Source organism: Lampetra fluviatilis, chromosome 59, assembly GCF_964198595.1.
Source record: "Lampetra fluviatilis chromosome 59, kcLamFluv1.1, whole genome shotgun sequence".
In the NCBI taxonomy this organism is placed as follows: Eukaryota; Metazoa; Chordata; class Hyperoartia; order Petromyzontiformes; family Petromyzontidae; genus Lampetra; species Lampetra fluviatilis.
The window spans coordinates 4,676,711-4,702,338 of NC_136333.1; the positions used below are offsets into that span (position 1 = coordinate 4,676,711).

The 25,628-nt window shown below is 55.4% G+C and overlaps 2 protein-coding genes across 2 annotated transcripts; both read right to left on the reverse strand.

Moving 5' to 3' along the window:
- Positions 1-354: 354 nt before the first annotated feature.
- Positions 355-11,756, reverse strand: LOC144950736 (uncharacterized). The gene is made up of 7 exons (XM_078880809.1): positions 11,744-11,756; positions 11,439-11,695; positions 10,320-10,910; positions 8,250-8,588; positions 7,574-7,792; positions 5,445-5,510; positions 355-3,165 (listed from the first exon to the last, which is right to left on the reverse strand). Exons 1-7 carry the CDS (start codon positions 11,754-11,756, stop codon positions 3,082-3,084), a joined length of 1,569 nt encoding a protein of 522 aa, XP_078736935.1. The 3' UTR covers positions 355-3,081.
- Positions 11,757-11,904: 148 nt separating this feature from the next.
- On the reverse strand, positions 11,905-19,297 carry LOC144950737 (uncharacterized). The gene is made up of 7 exons (XM_078880810.1): positions 19,260-19,297; positions 18,604-18,634; positions 16,895-17,020; positions 16,241-16,307; positions 14,501-14,631; positions 12,864-13,335; positions 11,905-12,245 (listed from the first exon to the last, which is right to left on the reverse strand). The coding sequence occupies exons 1-7, from the start codon at positions 19,295-19,297 to the stop codon at positions 11,926-11,928; spliced, it is 1,185 nt and encodes a 394-aa protein (XP_078736936.1). The 3' UTR covers positions 11,905-11,925.
- Positions 19,298-25,628: the final 6,331 nt, after the last annotated feature.

Below are 25,628 nucleotides of genomic sequence, written 5' to 3' on the forward strand. Positions count from 1 at the left end.
GCACCGGGGGGTGGGGGGTGGTCAGACATTTGTGACGTCGTGTGACGAGGGCAGTCAAAAATCGTCCAAAACCGCGTGACGTCATTTATGGACGGCCCCTTAGCTTGGGCCAGATGTGTGTTTTTTTAGACGGTAAAATAATCGAACACACAAAATTCAGCACGGGATACGTTGAGTAACAAAGAACTGTTGTTTCATCAAACGCTATTAGGGGCCGTCCATAAATGACGTCACGCACCTGGGGGGGGGGGGGCGGGGGTCAGACATTTGTGACGCCGTGTGACGAGGGGGGTCAAAAATCGTCCAAAATCGCGTGACGTCATTTATGGACAACCCCTTAGCTTGGGCCAGATTTGTGTTTTTTTAGACGGTAAAATCATCGAACACACACAATTCAGCACGGAGTACGTTGAGTAACAAAGAACTGTTGTTTCATCAAACTCTATTATGTGTTTATTAACATTGTACTTTTTTTTAAGACGGAGAACGAAAGGCCCCTCCCCCCTTTGACACGACTGCAGCAAATGTGAAGAATCGTTTAACACGAAGTGGGCTTTCGCGACCAATATCATCCACAATAGAGGTTTTTTTGGGGTTAGATCGTGTAAATAAATGAATAAATGTGTCGTTAAAACCCGCCACCACCCGACACAGCCAACTAGTAAGGGTTGTCACGTAAACAGAACGTGGCCAATTCGTCACCGCTGCTGTACATTGCGAGACGCTCCGGAAAGTAAGAAACAGCGCGGAGTTAAAGTTTTGATCACACAAAAATTCCACCCCCCCACCGTATAGCCTGCTAAACATGAGCTGTGAGCAAGCACCTATACGAAGGCACAACAGGTGGGCAGCGCTGGGATTATCGTAGTAGCAAAAGTAGCTACACGTGTGTAGTACTAGTAGCTACTACTACACACATGTGTAGTAGTAGTAGCTACTACTACTACACATATGTAGTAGCTACGGGTCCCGCGCTAAATGCTTGCAAGCTATCAATTCCGGTTCAGTGATTCTGCACTTGCTCAATTACTACAGTACTATACCGCCTTCAACTTTTGCGAACGATGGTAGCTACTACTACTACATATGTAGTAGCTACGGGTCCCGCGCTAAATGCTTGCAAGCTATCAATTTCGGTTCAGTGATTCTGCACTTGCTCAATTACTACAGTACTATACCGCCTTCAACTTTTGCGAACGACTGGTAGCTACTACTACTACTACATATGTAGTAGCTACGGGTCCCGCGCTAAATGCTTGCAAGCTATCAATTCCGGTTCAGTGATTCTGCACTTGCTCAATTACTACAGTACTATACCGCCTTCAACTTTTGCGAACGACTGGTAGCTACTACTACATATGTAGTAGCTACGGGTCCCGTGCTAAATGCTTTCAAGCTATCAATTCCGGTTCAGTGATTCTGCACTTGCTCAATTACTAAAGTACTATACCGCCTTCAACTGTTTACGAACGACTGGGTGTTTAAGGTTAGCGATTTGTCGTATTATCTGGCTGTATAGCAACTGAAAAAAATACAATTACTTTGCTCTGCAAGTTAAACATTTATGTGTTGTAATATTTACGTGTTTTTTCTATATTTAGGGCCTCTTTATAACATCATGCTACAGGCCCCGTACTAGCTTAATCCGGCACTGGGGATTGGGTGACCAGCATCACGTGCGAGGGGATGCATTGAGCCGGGCAGTTATTGATACACACGTGGCCTGGAGCCTGGCGTTGTGTTTGGGGGAGGTTGGTGGATTTCGTGAGAACCTCCCTCCCCGTGAGTGGGCGCGTCCAGGAGGAGCCGTACCCCGAGCTCGCCAGGAAGGCGGTGACAGCGACGATGTGGACTCCTTTCGATTTAAAGCTTCTTTCGTGACTGCAGGGATTCATCTTCTTGGTTCTTTCGGTAAAGTCACGTAGAAGGGAACTAATAAAATAATAAAAATAAAACTTAATAAAATAATTCTCACGACGTTTCGGCCACAACGCAAGCAGCCGTCCTCAGGTGAAGACCAGGTCTGTCGGGAAGACAGCGTCTGAATTATTTTATTATGTTTAATTATTATTATTTTATTATTTCCCTTCTACGTGACTTTACCGAAAGAACCAAGAAGATGTGGACTCCCCCCACATGTTCCGTCTGTATGTGATACGGCGTTTCCCCCTTGCACGTGTTGGGTCCCCCCCCAGGTGTTATCGGCCCGATAACACCTTTCAATGTCTAGAGGATCGCAGAGCTTGGACAGATGTGTGGTGCCGGCTGTGCACGTGGCTGCCCCCAAGCTCATTCGAGGTTCCACCCGGCGCCTGCCGAGTCGTCCTCTCTCGCCGAGAATGAGTGAATTCCGTGGTCCGTTGCGAGTTGAACGTATCGTTTATTAATCCAGCACGGAGTTTGATAAAGAGCTGCACGTTAATTTTACATTCCTCCTCCAACGACGACGCGAGCTGATTCGCGGAAAAAGAGGCGCGACCCGGAAGCGATGGCAAAAGTCGTCGTGTAATCCGATCTGCTGTGACGTCACGGCCACGTGGTGTGTTGCCGATCAGCCGAGCCCCGCCCCCGCACGCGAGCCGATCCCCTCGCTCCATCTCCGCTGGGGACGTTCCCACGAGTCTCGTCCGTCGGCCATCATATCCCTCCCGGCAGGCAAACAAGCTCCTGCCCAAAGCTCACTCGCAGCTCAACGTCGTCATCAGTCAGCCGTGGTCACTCCACTGCTGGACGGTTTTCCCCGAGCCGCCGCCATGTCCCGCCGTCCGCGTGACGTGCCGACTCGTCGATGAGCACCCGCACTCGAGAGCACCCCCCCACCTCACCCCCCCCCCCCCGCCTCCACTTTGGCTGCCATTCCGCCGTTCGCCTCGAACCAGAGGCGCACCGCTTGGCTAAGCCGGGGGGGGGGGGGGGAGCAAAAACACCGCGGCATTGCCGGAGGATAAGCAAACCATTCCGCTCGTTCACGCCGGGACAAAAAAAAGGACCGGCCCTCCTCAGGCCCAGTCGAGGCGTCGGGCGACGATGGGTGAGGCCCCTTCCGCGGGGGCCGCGGGACCGCTGGTGGTTGAGGCGTGGTCAGGGCCTGTGGACGGGCGTGGAGGGTCGGGACATGCGCACGATGTGCACCAGTGAGGAGTAGACGTCCTCGTCCATGCAGCCCTGCGGGGAGAAGGACACACGAGGGTGGGTGGGGGGTAAGTGGGAGTCATTGCGGTGGTGGAGCGACGTCGCTGGTTTCACGAAAGGTCTCGTGACCCCCCCCCTCCCAATAGTAACCCGACTTGACACCTCGTAGTAGAAGGAGGCGGCTTTAGCAACCGATCTTATCCACGATAGAGGTTTTGTTGGGTTAGATGGAGTAAATGTAAATGTGTGTGTCGTTAAAGCCGCCGCCACCCCGACACGGCCAAATCAGTAAGGGGTCGTCGCGTAAACAAAACGCGGTCAATTCGTTACTAGTTCAGCACACACCGGCTGTGTGTTGGAGAGTGAACCCACTACAACATTTACCATTCGAGTACGGTGACGTTTCGCCGGTAATTTACAACAACAACAACAACCAGCATCATCAGGCGACAGCCACAGAGTTGTGGAGAAATCCAACAATAGATATCCATTGTAGTTTACGTGAATATATTAACCCCCCCCCGCCCCCGCCTCTGGTGCTCACACCTGATTGGCTCACAAGTGATGACATCACATTGACCCCCGTCAATTTAAGATAGGAACAGGAGGAGGGTTTCACCCACAACTCTGTGGCTGTCGCCTGATGATGCTGGTTGTTGTTGTTGTAATTACCGGCGAAATGCCACTCTCCAACACACAGCCGGCTAGTGCTGAACCAGTAACGAATTGTAAATGTGTGTGTGTAGTGGGTTTACTCTCCTACACACAACCGGTTAGTGCTGAACCAGTAACGAATTGTAAATGTGTGTGTGTGTAGTGGGTTCACTCTCCAACACACAGCCGGTTAGTGCTGAACCAGTAACGAATTGTAAATGTGTGTGTGTAGTGGGTTTACTCTCCAACACACAGCCGGTTAGTGCTGAACCAGTAACGAATTGTAAATGTGTGTATAGTGGGTTTACTCTCCAACACACAGCCGGTTAGTGCTGAACTAGTAACGAATTGTAAATGTGTGTGTGTAGTGGGTTTACTCTCCAACACACAGCCGGTTAGTGCTGAACCAGTAACGAATTGTAAATGTGTGTGTGTAGTGGGTTCACTCTCCAACACACAGCCGGTTAGTGCTGAACCAGTAACGAATTGTAAATGTGTGTGTAGTGGGTTCACTCTCCAACACACAGCCGGTTAGTGCTGAACCAGTAACGAATTGTAAATGTGTGTATAGTGGGTTTACTCTCCAACACACAGCCGGTTAGTGCTGAAAAGTAACGAATTGTAAATGTGTGTGTGTAGTGGGTTCACTCCACAACACACAGCCGGTTAGTGCTGAACCGGTAACGAATTGGCCGCGATCTGTTTAGGTGACAACCCTTTATCTATTGGCTGTACCTCTGCATATCGAATGGTCTCTATGCATCTATACCTCTATCTATCTCTACGACTCTCTATGGGTTTTCTATATGATCCATAGTTTGGGTGGCAAGGCCACAATCACACTACAGCACCCTGGCTTGTATTTAATGTAGCGCAATAGGTATCTATATAATTATATGGGTCTCTGTGTAATTCTACGGGTTTCCTCCACACACGTGAGCATTAAACGCAACTCGTCATTAAATCGGCTGAAAACATCTCGTGAATAAAAAAAAAACGCATTCTCCTGGCAGTGGGAACCCACTGGAACAAAATAACAACTGAGTCGTGTGGCTCTCTGGGATAAACAAGCAAAGGATGATCATTCGTATAATAATTCTCCATAATAGAGGGTGGTTTTTTTATTATGTGTTTATTAACATTGTACTTTTTTTTACGATGGAGACTGCAGCAAAGGTTAAGAACCGTTTAACACGAAGTGGGCTTTCGCGACCAATATCATCCACAATAGAGGTTTTTTTGGGGTTAGATCGTGTAAATAAATGAATAAATGTGTCGTTAAACCCGCCACCACCCAACAGCCAACTAGTAAGGGTTGTCACGTAAACAGAGTACAGCAACACCGGTTGTGTGTTGGAGAGCCAAGCCACAACATTTACAATCCGAGTACGACATTTCGCCAGTAATTACAACCGGCATCATCAGGCGACAGACAGATTTTTTGGAGAAATCCTCCTGTTTCGTTCTTAAGTAGATGTGATGATGTCCCTTGTGAGCCCCTGAGGTACGAAGGACAGGGGTGGGGGGAGGTTATTGATGAATGCATTTACATTAAAATGAATATCCATTACCGGTTGGGTTATTTATACGGTTACCAGCGTACATTATGCAAGGAGTGTGTGTGTGTGTTGGAGCGGGGTGGTGAGAGTGGCGTTCACCTGCACGGCGCACATCAGGTGCGCTCGATAGGTGTCGACCACTTCCTTGTGAATCCTCTCCTCCTCCTGGCGGCAACGATTGCGCACGCACGCACGCAAAGCACCGCTGGTTAGCGAGCGCCTATTATGGGCCGACGCTAGCACTACCGCTTTGATGGTGGCCGCCGGTGGCTAGGAGATGTTAACTGCCTCGCCTGGTATGCAGGAGATCGTGGGTTCGATCCCGACCTGACGCCTGCTGCTGTATATTTGGAGTTTGCGTGTCTCTCTCTCTGATCATCATCACGGTGGCTAGGAGATGTTAACTACCTCGCCTGGTATACAGGAGGTCGTGGGTTCGATCATGACCCTGACGCCTGCTGCTGCATATTTGGAGTTTGCGTGTCTCTCTCTCTCTCATCATCATCACGGTGGCTAGGAGATGTTCACTACCTCGCCCGGTATGCAGGAGGTTGTGGGTTCGATCCCAACCCTGACGCCTTCTGTATATTTGGAGTTTGGAGTTGTGGATTTTTCTCCGGGTCTTCCGGTTTTTCCCTCCACATTTAGAATCAACATCACCACACGTTTAGAGTATTTAGCTGCGAAACATTTGCACGTGATAAGCCACTTCGTTGGGTTATCATTTGTGGCCAGGTCGCTTCTGAAAAAGAGCTGTACAGCTTAGTGGGCCTTACCTGAATATTTTTTTTTAATGTTTATAATCATAGCCAACATCACTGTCTGCATCATCATCATCACTCTCTACATCATCATCATCATCACTCTGTACATCATCATCATCACTCTCTACATCATCATCATCATCATCACTGTCTGCATCATCATCATCATTGTCTACATCATCACTATCTGGATCACCATCACTGTCTGCATCATCATCATTGTCTACATCATCACTATCTGGATCACCATCATCATCACTGTCTGCATCATCATCACTCTCTACATAATCATCATCATCACTCTCTACATCATCATCATCACTCTCTACATAATCATCATCATCACTCTCTACATAATCATCATCACTGTCTGCATCATCATCATTGTCTACATCATCACTATCTGGATCACCATCATCATCACTGTCTGCATCATCATCATCACTCTCTACATAATCATCATCATCACTCTCTACATAATCATCATCATCACTCTCTACATAATCATCATCACTCTCTACATCATCATCATCATCACTGTCTGCATCATCATCAACATCATTGTCGACATCATCATCAGTCTGCATCACCATCATCATCACTGTCTGCATCATCATCACTCTCTACATAATCATCATCATCACTCTCTACATCATCATCATCACTCTCTACATAATCATCATCATCACTCTCTACATCATCATCATCACTGTCTGCATCATCATCATTGTCTACATCGTCTACATCATCACTATCTGGATCACCATCATCATCACTGTCTGCATCATCATCACTCTCTACATAATCATCATCATCACTCTCTACATAATCATCATCATCACTCTTTACAACATCATCATCATCACTGTCTGCATCATCATCAACATCATTGTCGACATCATCATCAGTCTGCATCACCATCATCATCACTGTCTGCATCATCTTCATCACTCTCTACATAATCATTATCATCACTCTCTACATAATCATCATCACTCTCTACATCATTATCATCACTGTCTGCATCATCATCAACATCATTGTCAACATCATCATCACTCTCTACATCATCATCATCATCACTGTCTGCATCATCATCACTCTCTACATAATCATCATCATCACTCTCTACATCATCATCACTCTCTACATAATCATCATCATCACTCTCTACATCATCATCATCACTGTCTGCATTATCATCAACATCATTGCCGACATCATCATCAGTCTGTATCACCATCATCATCACTGTCTGCATCATCATCACCACTATCTGCATCATCATCATCACTGTCTGCATCACCATCATCACTGTCTGCATCACCATCATCATCACTGTCTGTATCATCATCACCACCACTATCTACATCATCATCATCAGCATCATCGCCACCACGCACAACAGCAGCAGCAGCACTATCACCGCTATTACCGCCGCCGCCAGCGCCGAGACCCCCGCACCTCCTTCTGCCGGCGCAGCTGCCCAACCTGGGCCACCAGCTCGGCGACCTGCTGGCCGGAGCGGCCCTGCGGCTTCCCCTGGCCGGTGCCGCCCTCGCGGCTCGGCTCGCCGGATCTCGGCGGCGTCGTGGCGCCGGTGGCGGCGTTGGCCGCAGTCGGAGGAACGACCCCTCGGAGCGTCCGACGCAGCTCGTTCACCTCCTCCTGCAGCTCATTGATCTGTTCGGGGGGGCAGGGAGGCAAGGGGGGGGGCAGGGAGGTAAGGGGGGAGGGCAGAGGGTCAGGAAGACAGGGAGGCAGGGGGTCAGGAGGGTGGGTGGGGTGGAGAGGGATGGAGAGGCAGGAGGTGAGGTACGGGTGGTGATGATTGTTCGTCTAGCAGCGCCCTCTGGAGGTGGTGTTTGGGAACCAGCGCGGCCCGAAATGCTTTCAAGAGTCATCGTAAATCGGGCCGGCTACGAACAGCGACGACTGCTACGTCACAAAGGACGCGAGGGAAAAACGAATCGTGAGAGTGAACATGGGAGTCGGAGCGCCAACGTCTCCAGCCAACATCCCCCCGCCAGGGAGATGCGGCACGCTCGCCCCATGCCGCGCGGCCGGCATGGTGCCGTCCTGCCGCTGTGCTGCCCGCGGCGGCCGTGCCACGCGCTCGCCCGCTCGCCCGCCCACTCACCCGCCCGTCCTTCTCCCTCGCCGCGTCGCCCCTCGTCCCACCGCTCCCTTTCGCCGGCGCCCGGCCGCCGCCGCCGCCGCCGTCGTCCGGCGGCTCGTGGAAGGTGACGGAGCGGGAGTCGGTGCGGCGGGCTGCGGGCGAGGAGGAGGAGGGAGAGGGGGAGGGCTCGGCGCGGGCGAGGAGGGCGGCCATGCGGCGCTGGGCCGCGTCGGCGTGCGCCAGCGCGGCGTCGCGCTCCGTCTTCATGTAGAGCGCCTCGCGCTGCACGCGGAACACCTCGGAGCTCGTCTTCTCGTGGTTCGCCGACAGCACGGACAGCTTGCGCCCCAGCGTCTCCACCTAGACGGCGGGCATCGCGCGAGGGTTACAACGATGATGATGATGGTGGTGGTGGTGATGATGCCAACTCGTAATGCTGCACCGCCACTTGCCGCACGGTATCCGCTCCTCGCTCTCCAAAAGCGAGAGAGAGCGGGTGACTCAGAGAGAGAGGACGACTCAGAGGGACGAGAGAGAAAAGATGACTCAGAGAGAGAGAAAAGACGACTCTCAGAGAGAGAGAGAGAGAGGACAACTGAGAGGGGGCGCCGGGAAGAGGAACCACAGATGAGGAGCGGGAAGGCAGCAGTAGAAGCCAAGCGGTGGTGAGGAGCCGGCGCCACTAACAATGCCCAAGCTCTGTGGTCCTCTATATATCAACATGTTATTAGCCAATGAGTGTTGATACCAAAGCCGTAGCCATGGAGTCAACATTGGGGGGGGACCAAATCTTCCAGAAAAAATGTACATTTGAAAACGAATTTCGTGCCTAAAATATTTTAAAAAATTCACCAACACGTAGGATTGACTTTTTATTTATTTTTTACAACAATGTCTAATAGTGCATTGTATTACATTGCTCTGTTTTTTCTTTTTAACCATTTCTTGTTTCATTGTATGTAATGGCAGAGATTAGGGATTTATAAAGTACAACCATAACCACAATCATATAAACAGAAATCTATTTTATCGCAATATATTGGGGGGGACATTTTGAGCATATTTGAATATTGGGGGGGGGGGGGATGTGCCCCCCCCCATATATATTATAATTCTGGCCTTGGTTTATACGTGGGAGGAAACTGGAATACCGGCAGAGAAAACTCGCGTGTGTAAGGGGGCAACGCTATATCCCAAACAGACGGAACAGGTGGGGTCCACATTTCTGCTGGGGATCCAGGGGAAGGGAGTTTCACAACAACATCTGCGTGTGATCCACCAACCCTCACTGCTCCCTCCACAGTGCTGGATTCCCGGCGTGCATAGCCACCACCGCCCGGATAAAAACCCATCGGAAGGATTTCGTATTCAGGGGTTTTAATTCATCGGGCGTTGCTTTAACATGAAGGCAGCGACTTTTTATCTCACACTTTACAATACCATGCGGTCATCATCATCACTGTCATCATCATCGTTATCACTGCCATCATCGTCATCATCATCATCACTGTCATCATCGTCGTTATCATTGTCATCATCGTCATCATCATCACTGTCATCATCGTTGTCGTCATTGTCATCATCGTCATCATCATCATCACTGTCATCATCGTCGTCATCATCATCACTGTCATCATCGTCGTCATCATCATCACTGTCATCATCGTCATCATCATCACTGTCATCATCGTCGTCATCATCATCACTGTCATCATCGTCATCATCATCATCATCACTGTCATCATCGTCGTTATCATTGTCATCATTGTCATCATCATCACTGCCATCATCGTCGTCATCATCATCACTGTCATCATCGTCGTTATCATTGTCATCATCGTCATCATCATTACTGTCATCATCGTCGTTATCATTGTCATCATCGTCATCATCATCATCACTGTCATCATCGTCGTTATCATTGTCATCATCGTCGTCATCGTCGTGCGAAAGCTGCCTCGTGGGCACCGAGAGTCACGTGACCGCCCCTCACCGCTGCTCGCCAACTCCAGCCGTGTCGCAGAACCTCCACCGCCGCTCAGCGCGGTTGGCTACGTCCGGTGCGAGCGAGGTTCAGCGTACATCACTCACCTCGGCCTCCAGGGCAGCCCTGGCCTTCTCCAGCCGCTCCAGGTCGCCGGCGCCCTTCGCCTGCGATTTCCCTTCCGCCACCTTCGCCGCCGCCACCGCCGCCTCCTCCCGAGCCTTCCGCCGGAGCAGCTCCGCCTCCAGCTCCTGGACGCGCGCCGACAGCCTGCGGGCCTCGTCCTCCCCCGCGGCCAGCGCCGCGTCGCGCTGCCCCAGCAGCGCCGTCGCGCGCTCCAGCTGACGCGACACGGCGCTCGCCGGCGCTTCGAGGGCCTCGACCGCCGCCGCCGACGACGACGATGATGACGCCGCCGTCGCGCCGCCGTCGTCGCCGTCGCCGCCGTCGCGTTCTGGCGGCAGCTGCCGTGGAAGCTCCGCGATTTGCCCGCTTTGCCGCCCGTCCGAGAGTTGGGCGCGCAGGCGGTCGGCGTCGGCTCGCGCCTCGGCGAGCCGCTCCCCGAGGGACGCCAGCTCCGAGCGCAGGCTCCGAGCCTCGGCCGCCGACGCCGCTCGCTCTTCGCGGGCGCGGCGGTAGCCGTCGCTGAGCTCGGAGAAGCGGCGCTCGAGGTCGGAGAAGCGCTGGCGCCCGGTGGCCTGCCGGTGGGAGGGGGGGTGGGCAGCGGTCGGACGGAGAGAGAGAGAGCGCGCGGGTCGAGGGTTCGTGATGGCTGGTGCCTCTCGGGAGGTGGACCGTGGCCTGCCACGTGAGCGGGCGCTGGTCGCGCCAGCGACCCGGCGAGCCGAGTTCCGTTCCCGACTCCCGCTTGTGGCTGCCTTCAACTGATCCTTGCCCCCCTCCGCCCAAGCCGCCCCACTCCCTTGATAAACCCGCACTTGCTTGGCGTGCAGATTTTCAAAGGAGTCGTCGATGTGACGGTGCTTTGTGTAGCAGATTTGTGGCAGGAAAGCGCCGCGTGTAAAAAATGTAATAAATAAAGAATGCACTTTTTGTGCAAATTGAGAAAAAGTTTTCTCACACCCACAATTCATCGTGCACTGTGAGCATGAGGATATTTTGTTTTTAATCAGCGCGTTATTTACACGCTTAGCGGCTCCGACATGGCCATTACGAAACTCCCAAGCAGGTCCAGGGATCGGACCCATAACCTCGTCGCCGCTCACCTCGCTCTCCTCCTCGTCCCCGCCGGCTTCATCGTCTCCTCCCGGACGGCCCCTCCTGCCCGCCACCGCCACCTTCCCCCCCTCCTCTTCCTCCTCCACCTCCTCCTCGTTCTCCCGCTCCTCCTCCTCCTCATCCCCGCCGTCATCTGGCTCCCCGTGCGCCGGCGCGTGGCGACGCCGCGGCCCCTCGGCGGCGACGACGACGGGGTCGGTGCCCACGCACTTGTCCACCAGCGCGACCGCCGCCACGGGCGGCGCTTGTAGCCGTCAAAACGGGAGAGAGCCGAGGGAGGGGAGAAATAAACCGCGCGCGCGCATTCCTTGGGGTGGACGCAAACGCTCGCCCCTGCCGGAGTCCCGGACGGGACGCTCCGCACGGCGACGATCTCGGGCCGACCAACGTTCGGGGGGAAATACGACAGGACGCCGCCGACGTTCGTACCTCTCCGAGCACCGTTGCGACGTACGCTCGTGTCGACGGATTAGATCAATATTCGTACAATATCGCGTCGCCGTGCGGCGGGAGGCGTGCGTGCGCCGCACCTCGGCCGAGCCGCGCGGCGGGTGAGCTCCCGTCGCGGTCAGACGGCGGCGCTCCGTCCTCCGCTCGCGGGGCGCCCGGCAGGGACTGCTCACGAGGGCGCGACGCCTCCTCCTCCTCCTCCTGCGCCGGCGCGCACCGCGACGTCGCCTCGCTCAGCCGCGCGGGCGGCCCCTCCGCCGCCAACTCCCCCGCGACCTCCGACCCTTGCCCGGGAGTCGCTCCCCCGACCTCTGACCCCCCGGCGTCCGACCCGTGGATGGCGTCTGCAAGGGGAACGCGACAAATTCCCCCGCGCAGGGGATTCTCCCCTTACGGGGAGGATTCCCCGGGCGGGGATCGTCGCTCGCGTGAGAAACGACGATTTGCGATTTGAACGGACGCTTAAGTTCGCTGATGCTACGCTCAACAAGGACGTGACGATGGAGCCAACGCTGATGGATGGAATTGAAGAAAGCAGACCGGACACCACCCGACAGCAATCCCGGCAAGAGCAAATGGCAACTAGGAGTGGAAGGAAACGAAGGGTAGAGGACGACCAAGGAAAGGAGGGGGCGCTGGAGAGGAATGATGAGGAAACATTAGCAACGGATGGGATACAACGATGATGATGATGATGACGATGATCGGCAACAGTGGAGGGTGGCTGCTGCTGCCAGAAGTTCACGAACCTGGCGAATTCCGTCCAGCGGCTGGACGGGAGGAGAGAGCGAGAGAGCCGCACCGAGGCCAACGGAGCGGACGCAAAACGGAGCGGAGGCAAAAGGAAAATCAAGAGCCTCATCGATCGTCGCATCTCTAGCCAACGGTCGCGACGCCGACGGAACGTTCGCCGACGTTGGCGAGAGGTGCGGGGGGCGTCGAGAGTTAGGAGAGCCACGTGCCTTGCTTGCGCCGCGCCGACGACGCTTTGCTGGTGAACCTCAAGAAATTGCTCTCCAGGTCGGCGTCCGACACGGCGTCCGCTTCGTCGCTCTCGTCGTCGTCCGCCGTCTCGGTTATCTCCGGGATTTCCCACGTCACCCTCTTCGCCGTCACCGCCTTTGCCGCCGTCAAGGCCCCGGCGGAGCGGGCGCACTCCAGCTCCGCCCGCAGGGATCCCAGCTCTGCCTCAATGCGGCTCAGCTCCGTGTTTTTCGCCCGGAGCTCCGCCCTGGTGGACTCCAGCTCCGCCCGCAGGGACTCCACCTCGGTCTCCACCGCTCGCAGTTGCCCGCGGGCGGCCCCCAGCTCCGACTCGCGCGACTCCAGCTCGCGCCGCCGGCTCTCCAGCTCCGCGATGCGAGAGTCCAGCTCGGATTTTGGGACGAGCTCCGCGACCCCGGCCGTCGGCTCGTCCGGCGCGTCCGGCTTGGCCTGTGGACGACAACGACAGACGGACGGACGGACGCCGCTGGCGTTGAGCGCCGGATCCGGTAGCTTAGGGGGTTTTTTTCCGGCCAAATTTCGAATCGCAAAAACCCGTTCCCACGGAGTGGTGCTCACCCACAGAGGTTCCATGGGGCCTCTGTGGGTGAGCACCGTTGTTTCTCGCAGCAGGGGGGGGCGACGCTGCTTCGTGCATCTACCCCGACGAAGTAAGTTGCGCGTGGCTTTTGGTAAATCTGGAGCGCGACGCCGGCACGCTCGAGGGCTGCTCTTGATTCGAATCGCGTCACGGGACCTCAGGACGACGCCGCTGTGAGCGGGAGTATTTGCAGCTGGTACGCCCCGCAGTATTAACCAGGGCGGACCGTTGGGTGCGAACCACGAGACCACCGTGGCAAGACTCTCTGTCATAAAACGATCGGAGGGTTCAACGCTCGATTATCCGCGGGCAGGCTATCGGGGGGTCGAGGGTTCACCACGTGAGCGGGCACGACGGGTTAAGCGACGCGTGAGCGCGCGGTGCGCTGGGTCAAGCGACTTGTGTGACTTGATTACGTGTTTGACGAGTCGACCGACGAGAGAAACGGTGAATAAAAACCCTTTGCCCACTTCAATTCCCGAACCTCTCACTCCGCTGACGAGACGCTGCGTTTCCGAATCCGGTCCCAAGAGCGTTGCTGAACTTATGCGCTCCCAGAAGGCCGTGCGGCTAATGGTTCAAAGGAATTTGACGAGCTATAAAACTCTTCTTCACAGATGTCCAGTCGGGGCACAGGGTAAGAACGCCACAACAACAACAACACAAAAGCATGATAGGGGTGAAAAGTATAGGAAAGATAAACAAATCACCCATCGTCACCGAACCTGCTCCAGACCCGATCTCCAAACCGCGATCCCGTCCTGAACCTCAACCCTAACCCCAGTCCCCATTCCCAACCCGACGAAGGACTCCCACCCTCCTCTTCACCACGACTCCTGATCGCAACCCAAGTCCCTCTTGCTCCCCTTTGTGCCCCACGCTGGCTCCCGTCCCGGCAAGTCACTCTCTGGCGTGACGAGCGCGCTCCGCGAGCCTCTACAACCAATAGCAACCGGCGGCGGCGGCGGCGGCGAGTCACCGGAACGGAGGTGGCCGCCCCCCCAGGCCCCCCACCTGGGAGTTCCTGAGCTCCTGGTTCTGCTGGCACAGCACCAGGATGTGCTGCTGGAGGTCGGTGAGCGCCGAGCGGAGGTCTCCGCGGCCTCCCCCGCCTGGCGCGCGATCGCCATCCACTCCTCCAGCTGCTGCCGGGGGGACGGTGGGAGGGGGGGCGAGAGGGGGGGACGAAGGGGACGAGAGAGGGGGGGCAGGGTGGGACATCTCGACCGTGTGAGGAAGCTTCACGCTCAGACTGAGAATCTTCGTTTCTCCCTGGAGGAGAAATCCGAAGAGCTATGAAGCTCCTTGTCACAGATGTCCAGTAGGGGCACGGGGTCAGCATCAGTGACGGATATCTGAACTGGACCTGGGCCTCGCTAAGGGTCAACTCACCATAAATTCGTGTTTAAGCGTCACCAATGGGGAGGCAAATGTGGCTGGGTGTGGTGCCAGCTACACCATAGCACTTGTGTAGTGGGTTCGAATTAGGTGCACACACACACAGCTTGGAGGCAACACTATTTATTAAACGGTAAGTAATATAACACTGTACATGAGGTGGTGACGACCTTCCTCAACTCACTAACACTCTGGGAACACGACACAGACTGGACCAGGCAGGCGACGGGCTGCCTGGTCCAGGACGACGACCCGGGATTTGAGGACCGATGATGTCGTCTTCACTTCAGAGTTCAACAGCCCCGCTCTCCGTTCACACCCCGCTTATATCCCCTCCGGCGTGGCCGGCTCCGCCCAGGCCACGCCTCCCTTCCCAGGCCACGCCTCCCTTCCCCCACCTCACGGGAAGGTCTGGGTCCCTCCACCACGTGACCCCCCAGGCACCCCCTTGGGGCCCCCAGCCCTCGTACGGGCCAACACAGTAGTCACGTCCTATGTCACTACACTTGTAAGGTGCATAAAATCCGTAGATCCCAATGCGCCCCCCGTGTATGGAAAGCAGGGGGCACAAACAGAAGCTGCAGGGTAAGCGGCCACACCTCGGTGGGGTGTAAAGGCCGGTTTAAAGAGGCGAGTTTTCGAGGCGGGACTTAGACAGCTCTCATGACTCGGATTGTTTCGTGACCAAAGCGTTGTTCCGTAAGCCTGCGAGCCGCGCAGTGGAAACATCTCGATCAACCCCAGGAACGGAGGCCTTGACCTCGGAGAACTCGGGAAGGAGGCGATGCGAAGATCGCAGCGACCTCGTTGGGAGAGTCGGCACGGAATGAGTTCCTGTGAATATTGCGGGGCTAAGCCCACTGAGGGTCTTGTAAGGCAGAGGCAGCGGCGTCTCATAGTCCACCCGAGTGTGAGTACACGCACACACGTGCGTTTATCCACGTGCGTTTACCCACGTGCGTTTACCCACGTGAGTTTATCCACGTGCGTTTACCCACGTGCGTTTATCCACGTGCGTTTATCCACGTGCTTTACCCACGTGCGTTTATCCACGTGCGTGTACCCACGTGCGTTTACCCACGTGAGTTTATCCACGTGCGTTTACCCACGTGCGTTTATCCACGTGCGTTTACCCACGTGCGTGTACCCACGTGCGTGTACCCACGTGAGTTTATCCACGTGCGTTTACCCACGTGCGTTTATCCACGTGCGTTTATCCACGTGCGTTTACCCACGTGCGTTTACCCACGTGCGTTTATCCACGTGCTTTACCCCACGTGCGTTAACCCACGTGCGTTACCCCACGTGCGTTACCCCACGTGCGTTACCCCACGTGCGTTACCCCACGTTCGTTACCCGGCGCCGGTGTCCCCGAGGCGTCAGGACCCCGCGTCTTTGTCCCTCGCTCCGCTGCTGCCGCCGCCTGCCAGAGAAGGAGACGTCGGCGGGGGTGCTGGTGGTGGTGAACGTTCAGCTTGGCCGCTCGCGTGCGGTACGTTCACTCGGTGTCACCCGACGAGAACTCAAGGAGACCAGGATGAGTCTCAAAGTATGAAAGACGGGAACAGGTTTCTGCCCTGGTTCCACGCTCGCCACGAGTGCTGTGTGCGGCGTGGTTAATGCAGGAACTGGACTCCTTGCAAAAGGTGTCTAATTGGTGTTTGAGCATCGTAACGCCTTCTATTGTATTGCCAGACCTATTCTTATTTTTCATACTAGGAGGAGTCTCATTTGCGAGAGCGACTTGGGGGCATTTGTTTGCCAGTAAGCAGGAAGGGGGGGGGGGGGTGATGAGTGATGTACGAGTCATTTTCAAATTTGACATTTGGGCCCCGTGACACCCGTGGAACACCAATAACCGCGGGGGGGGGGGGGGGGGGGCGCGGCGGCCGGATTGCAACCGTGGACCTCTGCGACGAGCGACGGGTGCCGAATGCACTGCCACCGGGCCCCCCGGCCCCCCGTAGGTTGCTGCAAGGTGCCGGAGGTGCAGGAGGTAGCGCTGCTCACCTGCTGCGGTGCCTCCTTCGCGTGCGCCGCCAGGGTCTCCTGCAGACGCAGGATGGTCGCCAGGACGTCGCGGCTGCCCTCTTTCCTCCTCGTGATGCCGCTCGGCGTCTTACGGGGCTCCACTCTCTGGCGTTGGCGCAACGAAGAGTACGGTGAGCGCGACGCGGAGCCGGGTGGCTCGGTACGGTGAGCGGCCGCGTGGCTCAGTACGGTGAGTGACGTGGCCGCGTGGCTCAGTACGGTGAGTGGCGTGGCCGCGTGGCTCAGTGCGGTGAGTGACGTGGCCGCGTGGCTCAGTGCGGTGAGTGACGTGGCCGCGTGGCTCAGTACGGTGAGTGGCGTGGCCGCATGGCTCAGTATGGTGAGTGGCATGGCCGCGTGGCTCAGTACGGTGAGTGACGTGGCCGGGTGGCTCAGTACGGTGAGTGACGCGGCCGAGTAGCTCAGTATGGTGAGTGGCGTGGCCGCGTGGCTCAGTATGGTGAGTGACGTGGCCGGGTGGCTCAGTACGGTGAGTGACGCGGCCGCGTGGCTCAGTATGGTGAGTGACGTGGCCGGGTGGCTCAGTACGGTGAGTGGCGTGGCCGCGTGGCTCAGTATGGTGAGTGGCGTGGCCGCGTGGCTCAGTACGGTGAGTGACGTGGCCGCGTGGCTCAGTACGGTGAGTGACGTGGCCGCGTTGCTCAGTACGGTGAGTGACGTGGCCGGGTGGCTCAGTACGGTGAGTGGCGTGGCCGCGTGGCTCAGTACGGTGAGTGACGTGGCCGCGTGGCTCAGTACGGTGAGTGGCGTGGCCACGTGGCTCAGTACGGTGAGTGACGTGGCCGCGTGGCTCAGTACGGTGAGTGACGTGGCCGCGTGGCTCAGTACGGTGAGTGGCGTGGCCGCGTGGCTCAGTACGGTGAGTGACGTGGCCGCGTGGCTCAGTACGGTGAGTGGCGTGGCTACGTGGCTCAGTACGGTGAGTGACGCGGCCGGGTGGCTCAGTACGGTGAGTGACGTGGCCGCGTGGCTCAGTACGGTGAGTGACGCGGCCGGGTGGCTCAGTACGGTGAGTGACGTGGCCGCGTGGCTCAGTACGGTGAGTGACGCGGCCGGATGGCTCGGTACAGTGAGCGATGCGGAGCCGGCACTGCTAAGGTCCTGAAGCCCCAACCACGGTAATTAGATCGGGGTCTTATAGACTCACACAGAGAGCCATAAACTCACGTAGACACCCAATGATTCACATAGAGACCCAATGATTCACATAGAGACCCATAGACTCACACAGAGACCCAAAGATTCACATAAAGACCCATAGACTCACACAGAGACCCATAGACTCACACAGAGACCCAAAGATTCACATAGAGACCCATAGACTCACACAGAGACCCATAGACTCACATATGATGCTCGCCACTCTAACCCCGGGTTCTCAACCATAGCGTTTTGGGTCACCAATCATCGTGTTGCTCATAATTATATGTATTTACAAATCTCCAAGCTTTGGACAAGAAACAGCAAGCAGACATCCAGCATGCCAATAAAACATTTTTAACTAATAAGAAATAATGAAAGCAGTTATCTGAGTCGGTTAAAAGTTGAACAAATGGAAGATTTAAAGACGTTTTTTCAAAAAAATGTCCACAGGTTCAGAGATCCCGAGATCTCGTGGGAGAGATTTCCAGAGCCTGGGGGCCACATGAGGAATGGCTCCGTCGTACATCGAGCAAGGCCTCAACGATCTTGGAAGATCTGTATCACGGGTCGTAGCGACCTCGAGGGGACGTGTGGGTGCAGCGTGTCGCGGGCTGGGACAAAGTGGTGGTGGTGGTGGTGGTTCAGAGCCCTTGTAAGCGTGTCGTACATTTTGGACGATTCCGGCACCGAGTATTCTGGCTGTCGCCTGATGAGGCTGGTTGTTGCGCTGAACTAGTAACTAATCGGCACGTTTTGTTTACGCGACAAACCTTAGTAATTGGCTGTGTCGGGCGGTGGCAGGTTTAACGACACATTTATATTTACGCAATCTAACCCCAAAAAAAACGAACGTTCTATTATGATTATAAGCATATTGCAGTTCGATCGACGTGTGGAACGGGCGCATTCTGCGGGACGCGTAAAAGATGCGCGCCAGGCTGTTGGTGTGTGCAGCGGTGCTGTGGCAGCGTCGGCGTGCAGGGCTCGCACGCTGACTCCTGGAAGCCCGGGGCTCGTGTTTCCGCCACACAACGCCACGTGGGGCCCGAGGCCCTGGCATAACTAACCCCTTTCGCTCTCCCCCTCCCCGGGTCTCCGTAGCTCACGCAGACACCAGCGGAGCTCGGCGGACGGTGGCTCGCGCTGACCCACGATTCTTTCGCTTCGGCCCGACCTTTACCTCGTCAAGCTCTCGACCTTCGCCAGCCGCCGCCGCATCTGAACTGACCTCGGCGCCCTCCGCGGGCCTCACCGTGGAGCTGTCCCGCCTGGAGCCGCCCGCTTCCTCGCTGCACGTGGTGGAGTCCGAGATCTGGTCGAGCGACTCCTCCGAGGCCGACTTGTGGCCGGGGGAGAGGGACGACGGGGGCGGCCGCTCGCCGGACGACGTGGCGGCCTCCCGCGAGGGCTGCTTGTTGGGTTGTCTGACGGACGACGACGATGACGGCGGAGACGAGGGCGACGTCTTCTCGACTGCCGCTGGAGGAAAAGCTGCCGGATTCTGCTGGTCGGCTTGAGAGGCGGTGGGTGGCTCCTGGTGCTCAGATTGAGAAGCTGGTGGCTTTTGGCGATCCGACTTAGAGGCGGCTGCCTTTTTTTGGTCAGAATGAGGATCTCCTGGCTTTCGATTGTCAGACTGAGAAGTTGATGCTCTCTGCTGGTCTGGTTTGGTACTTGGTGGTTTTTGCTGGTCAGACTTAGAGGTGGGCGGCTTTTGCTGGTCAGGTTTAGAGCTGGGTGATGGAGAGACGGCCATTGCCTCCTCCGCCTCCTCCTCCACAATCTCGGGACTTTTTGAAACCTTGCGTTCCGGTTTCTCCGGAGACTGCAAGTGCCGAGTGGTTGGCCGAGCGGCAGGGGATGCGCTGTTGCCGTCGTTGGCGTTGCCGTTGTTAGCGAGCGCTTCGCTGGGGACCCCGGCGGGAGGCGATGGCGTCCGGACGGCCGTGCTCGAGTTGGACGTCGTCATCGTCGTCGTCTTCGTTATTATCGTTGATGATGATGATGATGAGGTCGCCTTGGCTGCCCGTATTGGCTTCTCAACAGGACCGGGAACCTTCGCACCGGGCGGCTTCATGGCCGACGAGTCCTGCTGCCCATGCGACGGGTCGGAGGCAGGTGCTGGGTTCGAACTTTTGCCCGTCACCTCTCTGGCCTCCTTCCCCTTGGAGGAGGGGGCGGCTGCTGCTGCTGCCGCTGCCGTCACCACCGTCGTTTTTGAGGTGGAGGCGGAGGAGGGCGCTGTTGGTTCTGCGGCCTTGCTGGGCTTTTGACCCTGAGAGACAAAACGTAGCGATGGCCTCTGTGCGTGCGTGCGCCTGTGTGAGCGGTCGGGCATGTTGCTGGCCACCCACCTGCTCGTGTACCACTCCATCCTTCATAAGTGCTTGTTAACAGGACTTGCCCCAAAAGTCTGTTTAGAGGAGTCCCTGTACCATACTGTACACGGCTTCCTCTACTTACGAACTTTCAGAGATACGAACAAACCTGTCCATATATCCAGTTGCTTGTTCAGACCGAGAGGCGGAAGTTCAAAAAATGGTGGTGGTGGCATCTACATCTGCAGAACATGAAGAACCAGTGGAATCTACATCTACAGGAGATTATTAAACTTATAAAGCCATACGTTGGACTTACGAACAAATCGACTTATGAACAGACCACTGGAACCTAACTCGTTCGTAAGTAGAGGAATCCTGGATGTGTGTGCATGCATCTCTGTGTGTATAGGGAGCTGTAGTGTAGCGGTTAACGCTACGCTGCACTATGAACCCGGTGAAACAAGTTCAATTCCCGCTCACGCCCAACACTGGTGACGATTATCTGAATCGGTCCGTGGGTCAACTCAACCTCAAATGAGCCACCCACCCCCTTCACAGGTGCTCCTCTCTAACAGGACTTGCCCCATTCAGTCTGTGAAGCCTACACGGGGGACCTTTGTGTTTGCGCGTGCGTGCGTGCGTGCGTGCTACCTTGCCGGATGGCCTCCGCTGGGGCGGCGGTGGCGCCTTGCGCTTCTTGACTCCATCGCCACCCCCATGGCCGACACCCTCCTTCCCATGGTGCTGTGCGGCCTTCTGCTGGGCAAGTGGCCGCACCGTCACACGTGGCAGGGCACGGGATGTGGGGGCACAGGTGTCTCCGCGGCGGTGTGGCTACGCACGTGTGCCCAGGTTGGATGTGTGTGAGGTTGTGGGTGTTGTCAGGGAGGAGTGGTTATAATTGCATCTGCAGGTATCTCTCCCAAGTGGTGTCTACAGTCGTGTGGTTATAGCTGTGGCTATGGCTGTGCATGTAACCAGTGGATATTGGTGTGTATAGGTTTGTGGTTATAGATGTGCCTGGAGGAGTGGCTGTGTATGTGTAGAGGAGTGAAATGGGGACGTGACGTCAGGTGTGCCGTTCAGTGCGATGACGTCACGTCTCCTAGAGTGCTTAAGGGAGACCCCATGATGAAAGCGGGGTCACTGTGGGAACGGGTAATGGTAGAAGGGTAGAAAGAGAACCAGGGGTAGAGGGATCAAGAGGTGAGTGTGAAGAGAAGCCGGTGGTAGCCGTAGAGGTGCTTCTCTCTCCGGTTGGTGGAGTTGGCAGAGTCCCCGATCCGACACGAGAGAGAGAGACCGGAGCTAGCCGGGCTGGGACCAGACAGGGCAGGGTCGTGTGGCAGGACTCAGTGTAGGACCCCTAACCCCTGGGAAGTTGTATACCCTGGTGTGTGTTATTGTTATATCCTTGATAAACCTTTGGCGGAAGCCTCTCAACTTACCTGCGTCTCCGAGTGCGTCTGTGGGAACTCCTCAACATATGTATGTGTCTAGGCCTGTTTGTGGAGTTGTGAATGTATGTGTATTACAGGTGTCTGGAGTGGTGGCGTAATGGATAGCAAACTGATTTCGATTCCCGGCCACGGATAACAGCTGGACCAGTCTTAAGGCCCCACACCCTGTTCACCAACCCGCACTGAACAGAGCGGTGAAGTATGGTCAAACAACCTCCATAACCGGCATGGTGTGGGGAGGCCTTCATCCAGCAGTGGATTGACAAAATAGTCATTATTATAGATGTGTCTGTGTGGTGTGTTTGTGTGTGTGGGGAGCGGTGGCGCAGTGGTTAGCACACTGTGCTAGGAAACCGGCGAGACCCGAGTTCAATTCCTGCTCACGGCCAAACATCGGTGATATCTGAATGTGTCCTGGTGTGTGAAGAGCATCACTGGGGAGACAAAGGCGGCCAGGCGAGGTTCTGTCCGCCCACCCCCTTGTGTGCCGTGCCCGCCTTATTAGGGGCTAGTCGCTAACAGCACTTGCCCCAACCATCCATTAAAGGCTATATGGGGGATCTTTGTCTTTGTATGTCAGGTGTATGTGTGGCTGTACCTGTTGGTGGGTGCCATGTGCTGGCCCTGTGGACACACGAAGCTTGGGTCAAGACATCTCCATCACATTCAGCAGCTAATACATATTTTCCTCTTCTTGGTTATTTGGGTAAAGTCACGTAGAAGGGAAATAATTAAATAATATTAATAAACCAATAAAATAAAATTCTCACGACGTTTCGGCCACAACACAAGCAGCTGGCCTCAGGTGAAGACAATGGACACTGCTAAGCTTGGCAGCGTATTTTAAGCTGGGTGGGAGGAAAAGAGTGTCTTGACAAAGGTGTTAACATATCAACAGAAGAACTTAGCATTGAATAAGCTGTGTTAATGTGAGAGAATTAACAGGATGTTAAAGTCAGAAATTAGCATGTAACTGGGAGATTAGCATGATGTTAATGTGAGGAATTAGCATGTAACTTGTCACGGAAGTGGCTATGTTAAAGTCAGAGTTTACATATCAAGCTAATAAAAAAAAGCTAATACATAATATAGTTTTTTTTTGGGGTTAGATCGCATAAATATAAACGTGTCGTTAAACCCGCCACCACCCGAAACAGCCAACTAGTAAGGGTTGTCACATAAACAGAACGTGCCAATTCGTCACTAGTACAGCACTAACCAGTGTGTTGGAGAGCAAATCTACAACATTTACAATCTGAGCACGACAGTAATTACGACTATCTTCATCAGGCGACAGCCAGATTTGTGGATAAATCCTCCTGTTTTGTTCCTTAAATAGAGGGGTAGATGTGATGACGTCACTTGTGAGCCCTTCTTGTGTGAAGGGGGCGGGAATTAACGAATGCATAAAAATTACAATTGGTATCCATTGCCGCTTGGGTTATTCATATGGTAAGAATCATACATTATGCATGCACATTGTTCGAGTACCTCCTGTTTAAATGCATGTTCTGTTTACGTGACAAACCTTATTAATTAGCTGTCGGGTGGTGGCGGGTTTAACGACACATTCATATTTGCGCCATCTAACAAACAAAAACCTACACTGGTCGCGAAAGCCTACTAAGTGTTAAGCAGCTAATACTTTTTCCCAGGAGACACATCCATGATGAACCCCATGTGAGGCAGCCACCCAGCCTTCACACATTTCATTGCATTCATAATCTCAAGTGCTGCAGTGTCTCCGACAGGGCCATTCAGATCTAACACCAGGAATAGTATTCCTGAGGACAATGCGATCTCAACAGTGCTGGCTCGGTGTCTCAAACACAGCCAGACGCTGGGCCTGGCTGTGGTTTGGTTTCCACTCTCACCCTTGCCGGGAGGTTGAGTGGCTCCACGGGAGGACGCCATGGCGGCGGTGGTGGCACTGGCTATGGCAGCGACGGCGCTGCCACTGGCGCCGCTAGCAGCAGCGCTGGCAGTCGCTCCGCTGGTGGCGGTGGTGGCGGTTGTGGCGGTTGTGGCGGTGGTTCCGATTTTGGCAGTGGTGGCGGTAATGCCGCTGGTGGTGGTGGTGGTGCCGCTGGTGGTGCTGGTGACCGACGTGCCGCTGGTGATAATGTTGGCGCCACGGGCGGCGGTTTTGCCGGCGCTGGCGGCCGTGCTGTCGGTGCCACCGGCGGCCGCCGTAGGCTTTTTCTTGGCTCTTAGCAGCTCCAGCAGCCCGGGGCGGTTATCGGCGCACAGCACGGCGTAGTGAGCGGCGCTGTTCCCCAGGAAGTCGGCGACGCTGGTGTCGGCGCCGGCGCCCAGGAGGACCTCGACGGCGCTGCGCCGCCCGTGCTCGCATGCGCGCATCAGAGGGGTCCTGCAGCCCCCCTCCCGATCACCGGAGGACGAGGGGAGGGGGACGGGAGGCAAAAGGCAGGGAGGATGCAGGGGTGTGTAAAGGGAGAAGTGGAGCGACAGTGGGGGAGATGGCGCGGGAGATGGGGGCGGAGGCAGGGTAGACACGGGATGGCAGAGTGGAGATGGAGGAGGGGTGATGGAAACAGTGGGCGATGGGATGGGAGACTGGGTAGCGATGGAGGGGGAGACAGAAGGGAGTTGAGGGTGGAGAAAAGGTAGAGGATAGGGGAGATGTGGGATTAGGAGTAGGGATTGCAGGGGGTGCCATTTGGAGAGAGAAGAGGGAGATGGGAGGTTGGTGGGAAAGACAATGCAGACGGGGAACGAAACAGGAATGACGAAGGAAACGGGGGGGGGGGGGGCATGACCATGGAGCATGGGGGGCGTGGGAGCGGAGGGGAGGACAAGGGAGGGGGAGGTGAGACGCGAGAATCACGGCGTTTTTATCGTGATACAGGAGGTGCCGTCTGCTCTTGGACCCCTCCGTAAAGCCGCGTGTGGTGAAGCGGAGCGCCCCAGTGCGCTGCGTCGAGACCGATTCAGGTTGTCGCCGCCGTTGACTTCGGCGCCCTGCTGCAGCAGGAAGCGGCAGACCTCCGCCTGCCCGAAGCGAGCCGCCATGGCCAGCGCCGTGTCCCCTTCCTGTCGCCAATGGGGGAAGGGTAGCGAGGAGGAGGGGAGGGCAGGCGAGCGGCAGAGTCATTTATCAGGATCGAACAACCCAACAAAGTGTGGTGGACTTTATCTGGGTTTTTCGCGAGCTTCAAAAGTTCTACACGATTTGGGGGGATTGTCTGGGGTTCTTACCAATTCACCAACCTCAATTTATACACAGACACTTCCTGTTTCACCGGCCTCACTTCATACACAGCCACTTCCTGTTTCACCAACCTCACTTCATACAGAGCCACTTCCTGTTTCACCAACCTCAATTCATACACAGCCACTTCCTGTTTCACCAACCTCACTTCATACACAGCCACTTCCTGTTTCACCAACCTCAATTCATACACAGCCACTTCCTGTTTCACCAACCTCAATGTATACACAACCACTTCCTGTTTCACCAACCTCACTTCATACACAGCCACTTCCTGTTTCACCAACCTCACTTCATACACCGCCACTTCCTGTTTCACCAAGCTCAATTCATACACAGCCACTTTAACAGGGATTAACTTCAACTGGCTCTGTCCGTCTCAGTGACCCCAGAAAAATATTTCCGCACGCCTGGCACACCACGTGCAGTCGTATACCTCTCGCTACGACTGGCCCACGAGTCGCGTGTCGCTTACTCCACTCAGTCGACCGGCAAGCCGGAATACATTCAGCGAGGACATTAACCCCTGCACTTCC

What these genes read in the sequence shown, in the direction of transcription:
- LOC144950737 (XM_078880810.1), bottom strand. Translation starts at nt 19,297, where the DNA reads ATGCGGCGGCGGCTGGCGAAGGTCGAGAGCTTGACGAG. An exon ending in CGAAGGAGGCACCGCAGCAG is followed by an intron (nt 16,308 to 16,894) that starts GTGAGCAGCGCT and finishes CTTCTCTGGCAG; the next exon opens with GCGGCGGCAGCAGCGGAGCG. An exon ending in GTCGGCGCGGCGCAAGCAAG is followed by an intron (nt 12,246 to 12,863) that starts GCACGTGGCTCT and finishes TTCCCCTTGCAG; the next exon opens with ACGCCATCCACGGGTCGGAC.
- LOC144950736 (XM_078880809.1), bottom strand. An exon ending in GGGACGAGGAGGAGAGCGAG is followed by an intron (nt 10,911 to 11,438) that starts GTGAGCGGCGAC and finishes TCCCACCGGCAG; the next exon opens with GCCACCGGGCGCCAGCGCTT. An exon ending in ACCTGATGTGCGCCGTGCAG is followed by an intron (nt 3,166 to 5,444) that starts GTGAACGCCACT and finishes TTCTCCCCGCAG; the next exon opens with GGCTGCATGGACGAGGACGT.